A 20,061-nucleotide genomic window follows, 5' to 3' on the forward strand; every position below is an offset into this window, starting at 1 on the left:
GTAACCCCCATCCCCCAATCACTATATTCTGTACCCCCACCCCCCAATCACTATATTCTGTAACCCCCATCCCCCCAATCACTATATTCTGTACCCCCACCCCCCCCAATCACTATATTCTGTAACCCCCATCCCCCAATCACTATATTCTGTACCCCCACCCCCCCAATCACTATATTCTGTAACCCCCATCCCCCAATCACTATATTCTGTACCCCCATCCCCCAATCACTATATTCTGTACCCCATCCCCCCAATCACTATATTCTGTACCCCCATTCCCCAATCACTATATTCTGTACCCTCACCCCAATCTCTAATTTCTGTACCCCATCCCCCAATCACTAGATTCTGTACCCCAATCACTAATTCTGTACCCCATCCCACCAATCACTATATCTGTACCCCCCATCCCCAATCACTATATTCTGTACCCCCACCCCCCCAATCACTATATTCTTTAACCCCCATCCCCCAATCACTATATTCTGTACCCCCATCCCCCCATCACTATATTCTGTACCCCCATCCCCCAATCACTATATTCTCTACCCCCATCCCCCAATCACTAGATTCTGTACCCCCATCCCCCAACCACTATATTCTGTACCCCCCATCCCCCAATCACTATATTCTGTACCCCCATCCCCCCAATCACTATATTCTGTATCCCCCCAATCACTATATTATGTACCCCCATCCCCCCAATCACTATATTCTGTACCCCCCCAACACTATATTCTGTACCCCCCCATACCCCCAATCACTATATTCTGTACCCCCAATCACTATATTCTGTACCCCCCAATCACTATATTCTGTACCCTCATCCCCCCAACACTATATTCTGGTACCCCCATCCCCCAATCACTATATTCTGTACCCCCATCCCCCCATCACTATATTCTGTACCCCCATCCCCCAATCACTATATTCTGTAACCTCATCCCCCCAATCTCTATATTCTGTACCCCCATCCCCCCAATCACTAGATTCTGTACCCCCAATCACTATATTCTGTACCCCCATCCCCCAATCACTATATTCTGTACCCCCCATCCCCCAATCACTATATTCTGTACCCCCACCCCCCCAATCACTATATTCTGTAACCCCCATCCCCCAATCACTATATTCTGTACCCCCATCCCCCCATCACTATTTTCTGTACCCCCATCCCCCAATCACTATATTCTCTACCCCCATCCCCCAATCACTATATTCTGTACCCCCATCCCCCAACCACTATATTCTGTACCCCCCATCCCCAATCACTATATTCTGTACCCCCATCCCCCCAATCACTATATTCTGTATCCCCCAATCACTATATTATGTACCCCCATCCCCCCAATCACTATATTCTGTACCCCCCCAACCACTATATTAGTACCCCCATCCCCCAATCACTATATTCTGTATCCCCCCAATCACTATATTCTGTACCCCCATCCCCCCAATCACTATATTCTGTATCCCCCAATCACTATATTATGTACCCCCCTCCCCCCATCACTATATTCTGTTATCCCCAATCATATATTCTGTACCCCACCCCCAACCACTATATTCTGTACCCTCATCCCCCAATCACTATATTCTGTACCCTCATCCCCCCCATCTCTATATTCTGTATCCCCCCAATCACTATATTCTGTATCCCCCCAATCACTATATATGTACCCCCATCCCCCCATCACTATATTCTGTATCCCCCAATCACTATATTCTGTACCCCCCCAACATACCACACTATATCTGTACCCTCATCCCCCCAATCACTATATTCTGTACCCTCATCCCCCAATCTCTATATTCTGTACCCCCATCCCCCCAATCACTATATTCTGTACCCCCCATCCCCCCACCACTATATTCTGTACCCCCATCCCCCAATCACTATATTCTGTACCCCCAATCACTATATTCTGTACCCCCATCCCCCCAATCACTATATTCTGTACCCCCCATCCCCCCAACCACTATATTCTGTACCCCCATCCCCCAATCACTATATTCTGTACCCCCCAATCACTATATCTGTACCCCCATCCCCCCAATCACTATATTCTGTACCCCCATCCCCCCAATCACTATTTTCTGTACCCCCATCCCCCAATCACTATATTCTGTACTCCCCAATCACTATATTCTGTACCCCCCATCCTCCAACCACTATATTCTGTACCCCCATCCCCCCAATCACTATATTCTGTACCCCCATCCCCCAACCACTATATTCTGTACCCCCTATCCCCCCAATCACTATATTCTGTACCCCCATCCCCCAACACTATATTCTGTACCCCCATCCCCCCAATCACTATATTCTGTACCCCCCATCCCCCCCATCCCCCCAATCACTATATTCTGTACCCCCATCCCCCCAATCACTATATTCTGTACCCCCAATCACTATATTCTGTACCCCCCATCCCCCCAATCACTATATTCTGTACCCTCATCCCCCCAATCACTATATTCTGTACCCCCCAATCACTATATTCTGTACCCCCCATCCCCCCAATCACTATATTCTGTACCCCATCCCCCCATCACTATATTCTGTACTCTCATCCCCCAATCACTATATTCTGTACTGCCCATCCCCCCAATCACTATATTCTGTACCCCCATCCCCCCAATCACTATATTCTGTACCCCCATCCCCCCAATCACTATATTCTGTACCCCCATCCCCCCATCACTATATTCTATACCCCCATCCCCCCAATCACTATATTCTGTACCCCCATCCCCCCCAATCACTATATTCTGTACCCCCATCCCCCCAATCACTATATTCTGTACCCCCATCCCCCCAATCACTATATTCTGTACCCCCATCCCCCCAATCACTATATTCTATACCCTCCACCCCCCCAATCACTATATTCTGTACCCCCATCCCCCCAATCACTATATTCTGTACCCCCATCCCCCCAATCACTATATTCTATACCCCCATCCCCCCAATCACTATATTCTGTACCCCCACCCCCCCAATCACTATATTCTGTAACCCCCATCCCCCCAATCACTATATTCTGTACCCCCATCCCCCCAATCACTATATTCTGTACCCCCATCCCCCCAATCACTATATTCTGTACCCCCATCCCCCCAATCACTATATTCTATACCCCCACCCCCCCAATCACTATATTCTGTACCCCCATCCCCCCAATCACTATATTCTGTACCCCCATCCCCCATCACTATATTCTGTATCCCCCAATCACTATATTATGTACCCCCATCCCCCCATCACTATATTCTGTATCCCCCAATCACTATATTCTGTACCCCCATCCCCCCAACCACTATATTCTGTACCCTCATCCCCCCAATCACTATATTCTGTACCCTCATCCCCCCCAATCTCTATATTCTGTATCCCCCCAATCACTATATTCTGTATCCCCCCAATCACTATATTATGTACCCCCATCCCCCCATCACTATATTCTGTATCCCCCAATCACTATATTCTGTACCCCCATCCCCCCAACCACTATATTCTGTACCCTCATCCCCCCCAATCACTATATTCTGTACCCTCATCCCCCCAATCTCTATATTCTGTACCCCCATCCCCCCAATCACTATATTCTGTACCCCCCATCCCCCCAACCACTATATTCTGTACCCCCATCCCCAATCACTATATTCTGTACCCCCCAATCACTATATTCTGTACCCCCCATCCCCCCAATCACTATATTCTGTACCCTCATCCCCCCAATCACTATATTCTGTACCCCCAATCACTATATTCTGTACCCCCCAATCACTATATTCTGTACCCCCCATCCCCCAATCACTATATTCTGTACCCCCATCCCCCCAATCACTATATTCTGTACCCCTATCCCCCAATCACTATATTCTGTACCCCCATCCCCCCAATCACTATATTCTGTACCCCTCATCCCCCCAATCACTATATTCTGTACTCCCCAATCACTATATTCTGTACCCCCCATCCCTCCAACCACTATATTCTGGACCCCATCCCCCAATCACTATATTCTGTACCCCCATCCCCCAACCACTATATTCTGTACCCCTATCCCCCAATCACTATATTCTGTACCCCCATCCCCCAACCACTATATTCTGTACCCCCATCCCCCCAATCACTATATTCTGTACCCCCCATCCCCCCCATCCCCCCAATCACTATATTCTGTACCCCCATCCCCCCAATCACTATATTCTGTACCCCCCAATCACTATATTCTGTACCCCCCATCCCCCCAATCACTATATTCTGTACCCTCATCCCCCAATCACTATATTCTGTACCCCCCAATCACTATATTCTGTACCCCCCAATCACTATATTCTGTACCCCCCATCCCCCCAATCACTATATTCTGTACCCCCATCCCCCCAATCACTATATTCTGTACCCCCCAATCACTATATTCTGTACCCCCCATCCCCCCAATCACTATATTCTGTACCCCCATCCCCCCATCACTATATTTTGTACTCTCATCCCCAATCACTATATTCTGTACTGCCCATCCCCCCAATCACTATATTCTGTACCCCCAGCCCCCCCAATCACTATATTCTGTACCCCCATCCCCCCAATCACTATATTCTGTACCCCCATCCCCCCAATCACTATATCTGTACCCCCATCCCCCCAATCACTATATTCAGTACCCTCCACCCCCCCCAATCACTATATTCTGTACCCCCATCCCCCCAATCACTATATTCTGTACCCCCATCCCCCCAATCACTATATTCTATACCCCCATCCCCCAATCACTATATTCTGTACCCCCACCCCCCCAATCACTATATTCTGTAACCCCCATCCCCCAATCACTATATTCTGTACCCCCATCCCCCCAATCACTATATTCTGTACCCCCATCCCCCCAATCACTATATTCTGTACCCCCATCCCCCCAATCACTATATTCTATACCCCCCACCCCCCCCCCAATCACTATATTCTGTACCCCCATCCCCCCAATCACTATATTCTGTACCCCCATCCCCCCAATCACTATATTCTATACCCCCATCCCCCCAACCACTATATTCTGTACCCCCATCCCCCCACTCACTATATTCTGTACCCCCCAATTACTATATTCTGTACTCTCATCCCCCAATCACTATATTCTGTACTGCCCATCCCCCCAATCACTATATTCTGTACCCCCATCCCCCCCAATCACTATATTATGTACCCCCATCCCCCCAATCACTATATTCTGTACCCCCACCCCCCCCAATCACTATATTCTGTAACCCCCATCCCCCCAATCACTATATTCTGTACCCCCATCCCCCCAATCACTATATTCTGTACCCCCATCCCCCCACTCACTATATTCTATACCCCCCACCCCCCCAATCACTATATTCTGTACCCCCATCCCCCCAATCACTATATTCTGTACCCCCATCCCCCAATCACTATATTCTATACCCCCATCCCCCAACCACTATATTCTGTACCCCCATCCCCCAATCACTATATTATGTACCCCCATCCCCCAATCACTATATTCTGTACCCCCCCATCCCCCCAATCACTATATTCTGTACCCCACAATCACTATATTCTGTACCCCCATCACTATATTCTGTACCCCCCAATCACTATATTCTGTACCCCCATCCCCCCCAATCACTATATTCTGTACCCCCCAATCACTATATTCTGTACCCCCATCCCCCCAATCACTATATTCTGTACCCCCAATCACTATATTCTGTACTCCCATCCCCCCAATCACTATATTCTGTACCCCCATCCCCCCAATCACTATATTCTGTACCCACCATCCCCCCAATCACTATATTCTGTACCCCCCATCCCCCAATCACTATATTCTGTACCCCCATCCCCCCAATCACTATATTCTGTACCCCCATCCCCCCAATCACTATATTCTGTACCCACCATCCCCCCAATCACTATATTCTGTACCCACCATCCCCCCAATCACTATATTTTGTACCCCCCATCCCCCAATCACTATATTCTGTACCCCCATCCCCCCAATCACTATATTCTGTACCCCCATCCCCCCAATCACTATATTCTGTACCCCTCATCCCCCCCAATCACTATATTCTGTACTCCCATCCCCCCAATCACTATATTCTGTACCCACCATCCCCCCAATCACTATATTCTGTACCCCCCATCCCCCAATCACTATATTCTGTACCCCCATCCCCCAATCACTATATTCTGTACCCCCCATCCCCCAATCACTATATTCTGTACCCCCCATCCCCCCAATCACTATATTCTGTACCCCCCATCCCCCAATCACTATATTCTGTACTCCCATCCCCCCAATCACTATATTCTGTACCCCCATCCCCCCAATCACTATATTCTGTACCCACCATCCCCCCAATCACTATATTCTGTACCCCCCATCCCCCAATCACTATATTCTGTACCCCCATCCCCCCAATCACTATATTCTGTACCCCCATCCCCCCAATCACTATATTCTGTACCCACCATCCCCCCAATCACTATATTCTGTACCCCCCATCCCCCAATCACTATATTCTGTACCCCCATCCCCCAATCACTATATTCTGTACCCCCCATCCCCCCAATCACTATATTCTGTACCCCCATCCCCCCAATCACTATATTCTGTACCCCCATCCCCCCAATCACTATATTCTGTACCCCTCACCCCCCCAATCACTATATTCTGTACCCACCATCCCCCCAATCACTATATTCTGTACCCCCCATCCCCCAATCACTATATTCTGTACCCCCATCCCCCCAATCACTATATTCTGTACCCCTCATCCCCCCCAATCACTATATTCTGTACCCCCATCCCCCCAATCACTATATTCTGTACCCACCATCCCCCCAATCACTATATTCTGTACCCCCCATCCCCCAATCACTATATTTTGTACCCCCATCCCCCCAATCACTATATTCTGTACCCCCATCCCCCAATCACTATATTCTGTACCCCCATCCCCCCAATCACTATATTCTGTACCCCTCATCCCCCCAATCACTATATTCTGTACTCCCATCCCCCCAATCACTATATTCCATACCCCCATCCCCCCAATCACTATATTCTGTACCCACCATCCCCCCAATCACTATATTCTGTACCCCCCATCCCCCAATCACTATATTCTGTACCCCCATCCCCCCAATCACTATATTCTGTACCCACCATCCCCCCAATCACTATATTCTGTACCCCCCATCCCCCAATCACTATATTCTGTACCCCCATCCCCCCAATCACTATATTCTGTACCCCTCATCCCCCCCAATCACTATATTCTGTACCCCCATCCCCCCAATCACTATATTCTGTACCCCCATCCCCCCAATCACTATATTCTGTACCCCCATCCCCCAATCACTATATTCTGTACTCCCCATCCCCCCAATCACTATATTCTGTACCTCACACCCCCTTTATTATGTACCCCACATACCTCTGTATTATGTACCCTAAATTCCCCCCCGCATATCTTTGTATTGTGCCACCTACATATAAGATTTGATGTCCCACGGTCAACACAGGGTAACCCCAATGACCGCAAATGAGTGTTATATACACCGACTCCCCAAAATCATCTCACCTTTAACCGGGACCATTCCCGCCTTTCCACTCTGCAAGGAAAAAAGAAAAACTCCTTATCTTTCTGATTGGATGAGGAGGAACATGTGACATTACAGTGCGAGACTCTCAATATACCACTGAGGCCCATCCATGATACCCCCGGGGGTTCAATACCTTAGAGGAGAGATGCGGGACTCACACTATACCACTGAGGCCCATCCATGATACCCCCGGGGGTTCAATACCTTAGAGGAGAGATGCGGGACTCTCAATATACCACTGAGGCCCCTCCATGATACCCCCGGGGGTTCAATACCTTAGAGGAGAGGTGCGGGACTCTCACTATACCCCTGAGGCCCATCCATGATACCCCCGGGGGTTCAATATCTTAGAGGAGAGGTGCGGGACTCTCAATATACCACTGAGGGCCCTCCTTGATACCCCCGGGGGTTCAATATCTTAGAGGAGAGGTGCGGAGCTCTCAATATACCACTGAGGCCCCTCCATGATACCCCCGGGAGTTCAATACCTTAGAGGAGAGGTGCGGGACTCTCACTATACCCCTGAGGCCCATCCATGATACCCCCGGGGGTTCAATACCTTAGAGGAGAGGTGCGGGACTCTCACTATACCCCTGAGGCCCTCCATGATACCCCCGGGGGTTCAATATCTTAGAGGAGAGGTGCGGAACTCTCAATATACCACTGAGGTTCTCCATGATACCCCCGGGGGTTCAATACCTTAGAGGAGAGATGCGGGACTCTCACTATACCACTGAGGCCCCTCCATGATACCCCCGGGGGTTCAATATCTTAGAGGAGAGGTGCAGGACTCTCACTATACCACTGAGGCCCCTCCATGATACCCCGGGGGTTCAATATCTTAGAGGAGAGGTGCGAGACTCTCACTATACCACTGAGGCCCCTCCATGATACCCCCGGGGGTTCAATACCTTAGAGGAGAGGTGCAGGACTCTCACTATACCACTGAGGCCCCTCCATGATACCCCCGGGGGTTCAATACCTTAGAGGAGAGGTGTGAGACTCTCACTATACCACTGAGGCCCCTCCATGATACCCCCGGGGGTTCAATATCTTAGAGGAGAGGTGCGAGACTCTCACTATACCACTGAGGCCCCTCCATGATACCCCCGGGGTTCAATATCTTAGAGGAGAGGTGCAGGACTCTCACTATACCACTGAGGCCCCTCCATGATACCCCCGGGGGTTCAATACCTTAGAGGAGAGGTGCGGGACTCTCACTATACCACTGAGGCCCTCCATGATACCCCCGGGGGTTCAATATCTTAGAGGAGAGGTGCAGGACTCTCACTATACCCCTGAGGCCTCTTCATGATACCCCCGGGGTTCAATACCTTAGAGGAGAGGTGCGAGACTCTCACTATACCACTGAGGCCCCTCCATGATACCCCCGGGGGTTCAATATCTTAGAGGAGAGGTGCGGGACTCTCAATATACCACTGAGGCCCCTCCATGATACCCCCGGGGGTTCAATACCTTAGAGGAGAGGTGCAGGACTCTCACTATACCACTGAGGCCCCTCCATGATACCCCTGGGGGTTCAATATCTTAGAGGAGAGGTGCGGGACTCTCAATATACCACTGAGGTTCTCCATGATACCCCCAGGGGTTAAATGTCTTAGAGGAGAGGTGCAGGACTCTCAATATACCACTGAGGCCCCTCCATGATACCCCCGGGGGTTCAATATCTTAGAGCAGAGGTGCGGGACTCTCAATATACCACTGAGGCCCCTCCATGATACCCCCGGGGGTTCAATATCTTAGAGGAGAGGTGTGGGACTCTCACTATACCACTGAAGGTCTCCATGATACCCCCGGGGGTTCAATATCTTAGAGGAGAGGTGTGGGACTCTCACTATACCACTGAAGGTCTCCATGATACCCACGGGGGTTCAATATCTTAGAGGAGAGGTGCGGGACTCTCAATATACCACTGAGGCCCCTCCATGATACCCCCGGGGGTTCAATATCTTAGAGGAGAGGTGTGGGACTCTCACTATACCACTGAGGGCCTCCATGATACCACCGGGGTTCAATATCTTAGAGGAGAGGTGCGGGACTCTCAATATACCACTGAGGCCCCTCCATGATACCCCCGGGGGTTCAATATCTTAGAGGAGAGGTGCGGGACTCTCAATATACCACTGAGGGCCCTCCTTGATACCCCCGGGGGTTCGATCTCTAGTCTTGGAGGTCCTTTGCCTTAAAAGAGAGGTGCAGGATTCGCACTATACCACCGGTGGCCCTCATTGATACCCCAGTGGGGTAATATCTCTTGTCCAGCGCGCTCTCTCCTCCTACGTCCCATGGACTGTCATCACACACAGAGGACCCAATAGGCAACTGAATATCATATTATGACAACTCTCATTGGTAAACTCCAGACATGGAGGTTGGAGGGTTCCAGACAAGCAGAACTGGTATATGTCCAGTATCTAGAGAAAGGGGGCTCCAGATGAGCAGACCTCATTTATGCTCCAGATAAGCCTAGAATTGGGTCCTCCAGATATAAGGATGACCCAGGATCATCCTAGGGTTGGGGCCTCCTGATAGAAAGGGGCCTCCTGCAATAAATGTGGCTTGAAGATGAGCCAAGGGTTGGGGCCTCCAGATATAAAATGTGGCCAAGGATCATCCTAGGGTTGGGGCCTCCAGATATAAAATGTGGCCAAGGATCATCCTAGGGTTGGGGCCTTCTGATATAAAGATGACCCAGGATCAGCCTAGGGTTGGGGCCTTCTGATATAAAGGTGACCCAGGATCATTCTAAGGTTGGGGCCTTCTGATATAAAGGTGACCCAGGATCAGCCTAGGTTTGGGGCCTTCTGATATAAAGGTGACCCAGGATCATCCTAGGGTTGGGGCCTTCTGATATAAAGGTGACCCAGGATCATCCTAGGGTTGGGGCCTTCTGATGTAAAGGTGACCCGGATCATCCTAGGTTTGGGGCCTTCTGATGTAAAGGTGACCCAGGATCATCCTAGGTTTGGGGCCTTCTGATGTAAAGGTGACCCAGGATCAGCCTAGGGTTGGGGCCTTCTGATGTAAAGGTGACCCAGCATCAGCCTAGGGTTGGGACCTTCAGATATAAAGGTGACCCAGGATCATCCTAGGGTTGGGACCTTCAGATGTAAAGGTGACCCAGGATCATCCTAGGGTTGGGGCCTTCTGATGTAAAGGTGACCCAGGATCATCCTAGGGTTGGGACCTTCAGATATAAAGGTGACCCAGGATCAGCCTAGGGTTGGGACCTTCAGATATAAAGCTGACCCAGGATCATCCTAGAGTTGGGGCCTTCAGATGTAAAGGTGACCCGGGATCATCCTAGGTTTGGGGCCTTCTGATGTAAAGGTGACCCAGGATCATCCTAGGGTTGGGGCCTTCTGATATAAAGGTGACCCAGGATCATCCTAGGGTTGGGGCCTTCTGATGTAAAGGTGACCCGGATCATCCTAGGTTTGGGGCCTTCTGATGTAAAGGTGACCCAGGATCATCCTAGGTTTGGGGCCTTCTGATGTAAAGGTGACCCAGGATCATCCTAGAGTTGGGACCTTCAGATATAAAGGTGACCCAGGATCAGCCTAGGGTTGGGACCTTTAGATATAAAGCTGACCCAGGATCATCCTAGGGTTGGGGCCTTCAGATGTAAAGGTGACCCAGGATCATCCTAGGGTTGGGGCCTTCTGATATAAAGGTGACCCAGGATCATTCTAGGGTTGGGGCCTTCTGATTTAAAGGTGACCCAGGATCATCCTAGGGTTGGTGCCTTTTGATATAAAGGTGACCCGGGATTATCCTAGGGTTGGGACCTTTAGATATAAAGGTGACCCAGGATCATCCTAGGGTTGGGGCCTTCTGATTTAAAGGTGACCCAGGATTATCCTAGGGTTGGGGCCTTCAGATATAAAGGTGACCCGGGATCATCCTAGGGTTGGGGCCTTCAGATATAAAGGTGACCCAGGATCAGCCTAGGGTTGGGACCTTTAGATATAAAGCTGACCCAGGATCATCCTAGAGTTGGGGCCTTCAGATGTAAAGGTGACCCAGGATCATTCTAGGGTTGGGGCCTTCTGATTTAAAGGTGACCCGGGATCATCCTAGGGTTGGTGCCTTTTGATATAAAGGTGACCCGGGATTATCCTAGGGTTGGGGCCTTCAGATGTAAAGGTGACTCAGGATCATCCTAGGGTTGGGGCCTTCAGATGTAAAGGTGACCCAGGATCATCCTAGGGTTGGGGCATTCTGATATAAAGGTGACCCAGGATCATCCTAGGGTTGGGACCTTCAGATATAAAGGTGACCCAGGATCATCCTAGGGTTGGGACCTTCTGATATAAAGGTGACCCAGGATCATCCTAGGGTTGGGGCATTCTGATATAAAGGTGACCCAGGATCATCCTAGGGTTGGGACCTTCAGATATAAAGGTGACCCAGGATCAGCCTAGGGTTGGGACCTTCTGATATAAAGGTGACCCGGGATCATCCTAGGGTTGGGACCTTCTGATGTAAAGGTGACCCAGGATCATCCTAGGGTTGGGACCTTCAGATATAAAGGTGACCCGGGATCATCCTAGGGTTGGGACCTTCAGATATAAAGGTGACCCAGGATCATCCTAGGGTTGGGACCTTCTGATGTAAAGGTGACCCAGGATCAGCCTAGGGTTGGGGCCTTCAGATATAAAGGTGACCCAGGATCATCCTAGGGTTGGGGCCTTCTGATGTAAAGGTGACCCAGGATCATCCTAGGGTTGGGACCTTCAGATATAAAGGTGACCCAGGATCATCCTAGGGTTGGGGCCTTCTGATGTAAAGGTGACCCAGGATCAGCCTAGGGTTGGGGCCTTCAGATATAAAGGTGACCCAGGATCATCCTAGGGTTGGGGCCTTCTGATGTAAAGGTGACCCAGGATCATCCTAGGGTTGGGACCTTCAGATATAAAGGTGACCCAGGATCATCCTAGGGTTGGGACCTTCAGATATAAAGCTGACCCAGGATCATCCTAGGGTTGGGGCCTTCAGATGTAAAGGTGACCCAGGATCATCCTAGGGTTGGGACCTTCAGATATAAAGCTGACCCAGGATCATCCTAGGGTTGGGACCTTCTGATATAAAGGTGACCCAGGATCATCCTAGGGTTGGGGCCTTCAGATGTAAAGGTGACCCGGGATCATCCTAGGGTTGGGACCTTCAGATATAAAGGTGACCCAGGATCATCCTAGGGTTGGGAACCTTCTGATGTAAAGGTGACCCAGGATCATCCTAGGGTTGGGACCTTCAGATATAAAGGTGACCCGGGATCATCCTAGGGTTGGGACCTTCAGATATAAAGGTGACCCGGGATCATCCTAGGGTTGGGACCCTCAGATATAAAGATGACCCAGGATTATCCTAGGGTTGGGACCTTCTGATGTAAAGGTGACCCAGGATCATCCTAGGGTTGGGGCCTTCAGATGTAAAGGTGACCCAGGATCATCCTAGGGTTGGGGCCTTCTGATTTAAAGGTGACCCGGGATCATCCTAGGGTTGGTGCCTTTTGATATAAAGGTGGCCCGGGATTATCCTAGGGTTGAGGCCTTCTGATTTAAAGGTGACCCAGGATCATCCTAGGGTTGGGACCTTCTGATATAAAGGTGACCCAGGATCATCCTAGGGTTGGGACCTTCAGATATAAAGCTGACCCAGGATCATCCTAGGGTTGGGACCTTCTGATATAAAGGTGACCCGGGATCATCCTAGGGTTGGGACCTTCTAATGTAAAGGTGACCCAGGATCATCCTAGGGTTGGGACCTTCAGATATAAAGGTGACCCAGGATCATCCTAGGGTTGGGACCTTCTGATGTAAAGGTGACCCAGGATCATCCTAGGGTTGGGGCCTTCAGATGTAAAGGTGACCCAGGATCATCCTAGGGTTGGGGCCTTCTGATATAAAGGTGACCCGGAATTATCCTAGGGTTGGGACCTTTAGATATAAAGCTGACCCAGGATCATCCTAGGGTTGGGACCTTCAGATATAAAGGTGACCCAGGATCAGCCTAGGGTTGGGACCTTCAGATATAAAGGTGACCCAGGATCAGCCTAGGGTTGGGACCTTCTGATATAAAGGTGACCCGGGATCATCCTAGGGTTGGGACCTTCTGATATAAAGGTGACCCGGGATCATCCTAGGGTTGGGACCTTCAGATATAAAGGTGACCCAGGATCAGCCTAGGGTTGGGACCTTCAGATATAAAGGTGACCCAGGATCAGCCTAGAGTTGGGACCTTCAGATATAAAGGTGACCCAGGATCAGCCTAGGGTTGGGACCTTCTGATATAAAGGTGACCCGGGATCATCCTAGGGTTGGGACCTTCTGATGTAAAGGTGACCCAGGATCATCCTAGGGTTGGGACCTTCAGATGTAAAGGTGACCCAGGATCATCCTAGGGTTGGGGCCTTCAGATGTAAAGGTGACCCAGGATCATCCTAGGGTTGGGACCTTCTGATATAAAGGTGACCCAGGATCATCCTAGGGTTGGGACCTTCTGATATAAAGGTGACCCAGGATCATCCTAGGGTTGGGACCTTCAGATATAAAGGTGACCCAGGATCATCCTAGGGTTGGGGCCTTCAGATATAAAGGTGACCCAGGATCAGCCTAGGGTTGGGGCCTTCAGATATAAAGATGACTCAGGATCATCCTAGGGTTGGGGCCTTCTGATGTAAAGGTGACCCGGGATCATCCTAGGGTTGGGGCCTTCAGATGTAAAGGTGACCCGGGATCATCCTAGGGTTGGGGCCTTCAGATGTAAAGGTGACCCGGGATCATCCTAGGGTTGGGGCCTTCAGATGTAAAGGTGACCCGGGATCATCCTAGGTTTGGGGCCTTCAGATATAAAGGTGACCCAGGATCATCCTAGGGTTGGGACCTTCTGATGTAAAGGTGACCCAGCATCATCCTAGGGTTGGGGCCTTCTGATATAAAGGTGACCCAGGATCATCCTAGGGTTGGGACCTTCAGATATAAAGCTGACCCAGGATCATCCTAGGGTTGGGACCTTCAGATATAAAGCTGACCCGGGATCATCCTAGGGTTGGGGCCTTCAGATATAAAGGTGACCCGGGATCATCCTAGGGTTGGGACCTTCAGATATAAAGGTGACCCAGGATCATCCTAGGGTTGGGACCTTCAGATATAAAGGTGACCCAGGATCAGCCTAGGGTTGGGACCTTCAGATATAAAGGTGACCCAGGATCATCCTAGGGTTGGGGCCTTCTGATGTAAAGGTGACCCAGGATCATCCTAGGGTTGGGGCCTTCTGATATAAAGGTGACCCGGGATCAGCGTAGGGTTGGGACCTTCAGATATAAAGATGACTCAGGATCCTCCTAGGGTTGGGGCCTTCAGATATAAAGGTGACCCGGGATCATCCTAGGGTTGGGACCTTCAGATATAAAGGTGACCCAGGATCATCCTAGGGTTGGGGCCTTCAGATATAAAGGTGACCCGGGATCATCCTAGGGTTGGGACCTTCTGATGTAAAGGTGACCCGGGATCATCCTAGGGTTGGGGCCTTCTGATGTAAAGGTGACCCAGGATAATCCTAGGGTTGGGGCCTTCTGATATAAAGGTGACCCGGGATCATCCTAGGGTTGGGACCTTCAGATATAAAGGTGACCCAGGATCATCCTAGGGTTGGGGCCTTCTGATATAAAGGTGACCCGGGATCAGCCTAGGGTTGGGACCTCCAGGTCTCACCTACAGTAACTGGACCTTGAGTGACAAGACAAAGCACCTTCTAACCCTCCATCTAAAGGGCATCATCTCACCTTCTTTTACTGGGGATGAAGCCAATCTCCTCCCCCTCTGGCTGCACTCGCCGAGCCTGCCACCATTCCTCGTCTGTGGCATCCAGGACATGCAGAACATCTCCAAACTTAAAGCTCAGGGCCTGGCTGAGGAAGCCACAATCCCGCGTCTTGTCATAGTCAAAGAGCGCCCTACGGAGGAGAGAAACCACTCAATATCAACAAAGACTACCTGGGAAAGACCATTGCATGATATAGGGGGAGCCAAGGGCAACAGGGGCATACCAGCTCCTAATATAGGGCAACAGGGGCATACCAGCTCCTAATATAGGGGAACAGGGGCATACCAGCTCCTAATATAGGGGAACAGGGACATACCAGCTCCTAATATAGGGCAACAGTGGCGTACCAGCTCCTAATATAGGGGAACAGGGACATACCAGCTCCTAATATAGGGGAACAGGGGCATACCAGCTCCTAATATAGGGGAACAGGGGCGTACCAGCTCCTAATATAGGGGAACAGGGGCATACCAGCTCCTAATATAGGGGAACATGGGCATACTAGCTCCTAATATAGGGGAACAGGGGCATACCAGCTCCTAATATAGGGGAACATGGGCATACCAGCTCCTAATATAGGGCAACAGGGGCATACCAGCTCCTAATATAGGGGAACAGGGGCATACCAGCTCCTAATATAGGGGAACAGGGGCATACCAGCTACTAATGTAGGGGAACAGGGGCATACCAGCTCCTAATATAGGGCAACAGGGGCGTACCAGCTCCTAATATAGGGCAACAGGGGCGTACCAGCTCCTAATATAGGGGAACAGGGGCATACCAGCTCCTAATATAGGGGAACAGGGGCATACCAGCTCCTAATATAGGGGAACAGGGGCATACCAGCTCCTAATATAGGGGAACAGGGGCATACCAGCTCCTAATATAGGGGAACAGGGGCATACCAGCTCCTAATATAGGGCAACAGGGGCGTACCAGCTCCTAATATAGGGCAACAGGGGCATACCAGCTCCTAATATAGGGGAACAGGGGCATACCAGCTCCTAATATAGGGGAACAGGGGCATACCAGCTCCTAATATAGGGGAACAGGGGCATACCAGCTCCTAATATAGGGGAACAGGGGCATACCAGCTCCTAATATAGGGGAACAGGGGCATACCAGCTCCTAATATAGGGGAACAGGGGCATACCAGCTCCTAATATAGGGGAACAGGTGCATACCAGCATAACAACTTCTAATAGACTTTATTAGGGTCATACCCATTTCTAATACAGGATAACAGGGAGCAATGAGGTGCAGTTCCTGGGAAACCTATAGCCATTGTCAGGGGTGTAATCATGTAAAAATGTCGGGGGACGTATCATGTATAATGTTGGGGGGCTGTATCATGTATAATGTCGGGGGACGTATCGTGTATAATGTCGGGGGATGTATCATGTATAATGTCAGGGGACGTATCGTGTATAATGTTGGGGGACGTATCGTGTATAATGTCGGGGGGCGTATCATGTATAATGTCGGGGGGACGTATCTAGTCTACCGTCAGGGGACGTATCATGTATAATGTCGGGGGGCTGTACCATGTATAATGTTGGGGGACGTATCATGTATAATGTCGGGGGACGTATTATGTATAATGTCGGGGGACGTATTATGTATAATGTCGTGGGGCTGTACCATGTATAATGTTGGGGGACGTATCATGTATAATGTCGGGGGGACGTATCATGTATAATGTTGGGGGACGTATCATGTATAATGTCGGGGGGACGTATCATGTATAATGTCGGGGGGGTGTACCATGTATAATGTCGGGGGACGTATCATGTATAATGTCGGGGGACGTATCATGTATAATGTCGGGGGGCTGTACCATGTATAATGTTGGGGGACGTATCATGTATAATGTTGGGGGACGTATCATGTATAATGTCGGGGGGCTGTACCATGTATAATGTTGGGGGACGTATCATGTATAATGTTGGGGGACGTATCATGTATAATGTCGGGGGGCTGTATCATGTATAATGTTGGGGGACGTATCATGTATAATGTCGGGGGGCTGTATCATGTATAATGTTGGGGGACGTATCATGTATAATGTCGGGGGGCTGTATCATGTATAATGTTGGGGGATGTATCATGTATAATGTAGGGGGAGGAATCATGTATAATGTTGGGGGATGTATCATGTATAATGTTGGGGGGCTGTATCATGTATAATGTCGGGGGAGGAATCATGTATAATGTCGGGGGACGTATCATGTATAATGTCGGGGGGGGGGGCTGTATCGTGTATAATGTCGGGGGGGGCTGTATCATGTATAATGTCGGGGGGCTGTATCATGTATAATGTTGGGGAACGTATCATGTATAATGTCGGGGGGGGCTGTATCATGTATAATGTCGGGGGGCGTATCATGTATAATGTTGGGGAACGTATCATGTATAATGTCGGGGGGCTCTATCATGTATAATGTCAGGGGGACGTATCGTGTATAATGTCAGGGGGCTGTATCATGTATAATGTCGGGGGGCGTATCATGTATAATGTTGGGGAACGTATCATGTATAATGTCGGGGGGCTCTATCATGTATAATGTCGGGGGACGTATCATGTATAATGTCAGGGGGCTGTATCATGTATAATGTCAGGGGGACGTATCATGTATAATGTTGGGGGAGGAATCATGTATAATGTTGGGGGATGTATCATGTATAATGTTGGGGAACGTATCATGTATAATGTTGGGGAATGTATCATGTATAATGTTGGGGGATGTATCATGTATAATGTCGGGGGGGGCTGTATCATGTATAATGTCGGGGGACGTATCATGTATAATGTTGGGGAACGTATCATGTATAATGTCGGGGGACAAATCATGTATAATGTCGGGGGGCTCTATCATGTATAATGTCAGGGGGACGTATCGTGTATAATGTCAGGGGGCTGTATCTTGTATAATGTCGGGGGACGTATCGTGTATAATGTCGGGAGATGTATCATGTATAATGTTGGGGGATGTATCATGTATAATGTTGGGGGACGTATCATGTATAATGTCGGGGGGACGTATCGTGTATAATGTCGGGAGATGTATCATGTATAATGTCGGGGGACGTATCATGTATAATGTTGGGGGGATGTATCGTGTATAATGTCGGGAGATGTATCATGTATAATGTTGGGGGGACGTATCGTGTATAATGTCGGGAGATGTATCATGTATAATGTTGGGGGACGTATCGTGTATAATGTCAGGGGGCTGTATCATGTATAATGTTGGGGGGACGTATCATGTATAATGTTGGGGGGCTGTATCATGTATAATGTCGGGGGGCTGTATCATGTATAATGTCAGGGGGACGTATCATGTATAATGTTGGGGGGCTGTATCATGTATAATGTCGGGGGGATGTATCGTGTATAATGTCGGGGGGACGTATCATGTATAATGTTGGGGGCTGTATCGTGTATAATGTCGGGGGGACGTATCATGTATAATGTTGGGGGGCTGTATCATGTATAATGTCGGGGGGATGTATCGTGTATAATGTCGGGAGATGTATCATGTATAATGTTGGGGGAGGAATCATGTATAATGTTGGGGGACGTATCATGTATAATGTTGGGGGATGTATCATGTATAATGTTGGGGGATGTATCATGTATAATGTTGGGGGATGTATCATGTATAATGTCAGGGGGCTGTATCTTGTATAATGTCGGGGGACGTATCATGTATAATGTCGGGGGGACGTATCGTGTATAATGTCGGGAGATGTATCATGTATAATGTCGGGGGGATGTATCGTGTATAATGTCGGGAGATGTATCATGTATAATGTCGGGGGGACGTATCATGTATAATGTCGGGGGGACGTATCATGTATAATGTCGGGGGGCTGTATCATGTATAATGTTGGGGGACGTATCATGTATAATGTCGGGGGGATGTATCGTGTATAATGTCGGGAGATGTATCATGTATAATGTTGGGGGACGTATCGTGTATAATGTCAGGGGGCTGTATCATGTATAATGTCAGGGGGCTGTATCTTGTATAATGTCGGGGGACGTATCATGTATAATGTTGGGGGATGTATCATGTATAATGTTGGGGGACGTATCATGTATAATGTTGGGGGATGTATCATGTATAATGTCAGGGGGCTGTATCTTGTATAATGTCGGGGGACGTATCATGTATAATGTCGGGGGGACGTATCGTGTATAATGTCGGGAGATGTATCATGTATAATGTCGGGGGACGTATCATGTATAATGTTGGGGGACGTATCATGTATAATGTCGGGGGGACGTATCATGTATAATGTCGGGGGGCTGTATCATGTATAATGTCAGGGGGCTGTATCATGTATAATGTCCGGGGGCGTATCATGTATAATGTTGGGGGCTGTATCATGTATAATGTTGGGGGGATGTATCATGTATAATGTTGGGGGACGTATCATGTATAATGTTGGGGGGCTGTATCATGTATAATGTTGGGGGATGTATTATGTATAATGTTGGGGGACGTATCATGTATAATGTCGGGGGGACGTATCATGTATAATGTCGGGGGGCTGTATCA

At 49.3% G+C, this 20,061-nt stretch overlaps 1 protein-coding gene across 1 annotated transcript in view; it reads right to left on the bottom strand.

The window, feature by feature from the left end:
- LOC143959408 (disks large homolog 4-like) overlaps positions 1 to 20,061 on the bottom strand; it is a gene marked incomplete in the record, with an annotated part of 327,564 nt that overhangs the window by 21,967 nt on the left and 285,536 nt on the right. Inside the window, 2 exon segments of the mRNA XM_077468048.1 lie at positions 7,627 to 7,657; positions 15,456 to 15,626. Coding sequence (XP_077324174.1) covers positions 7,627 to 7,657; positions 15,456 to 15,626 — 202 coding nt within the window.

Source organism: Lithobates pipiens, unplaced genomic scaffold (assembly GCF_037356315.1).
Source record: "Lithobates pipiens isolate NorthernLeopardFrog02 unplaced genomic scaffold, aLitPip1_a1.2 Scaffold_73, whole genome shotgun sequence".
Classification (NCBI taxonomy): domain Eukaryota; kingdom Metazoa; phylum Chordata; class Amphibia; order Anura; family Ranidae; genus Lithobates; species Lithobates pipiens.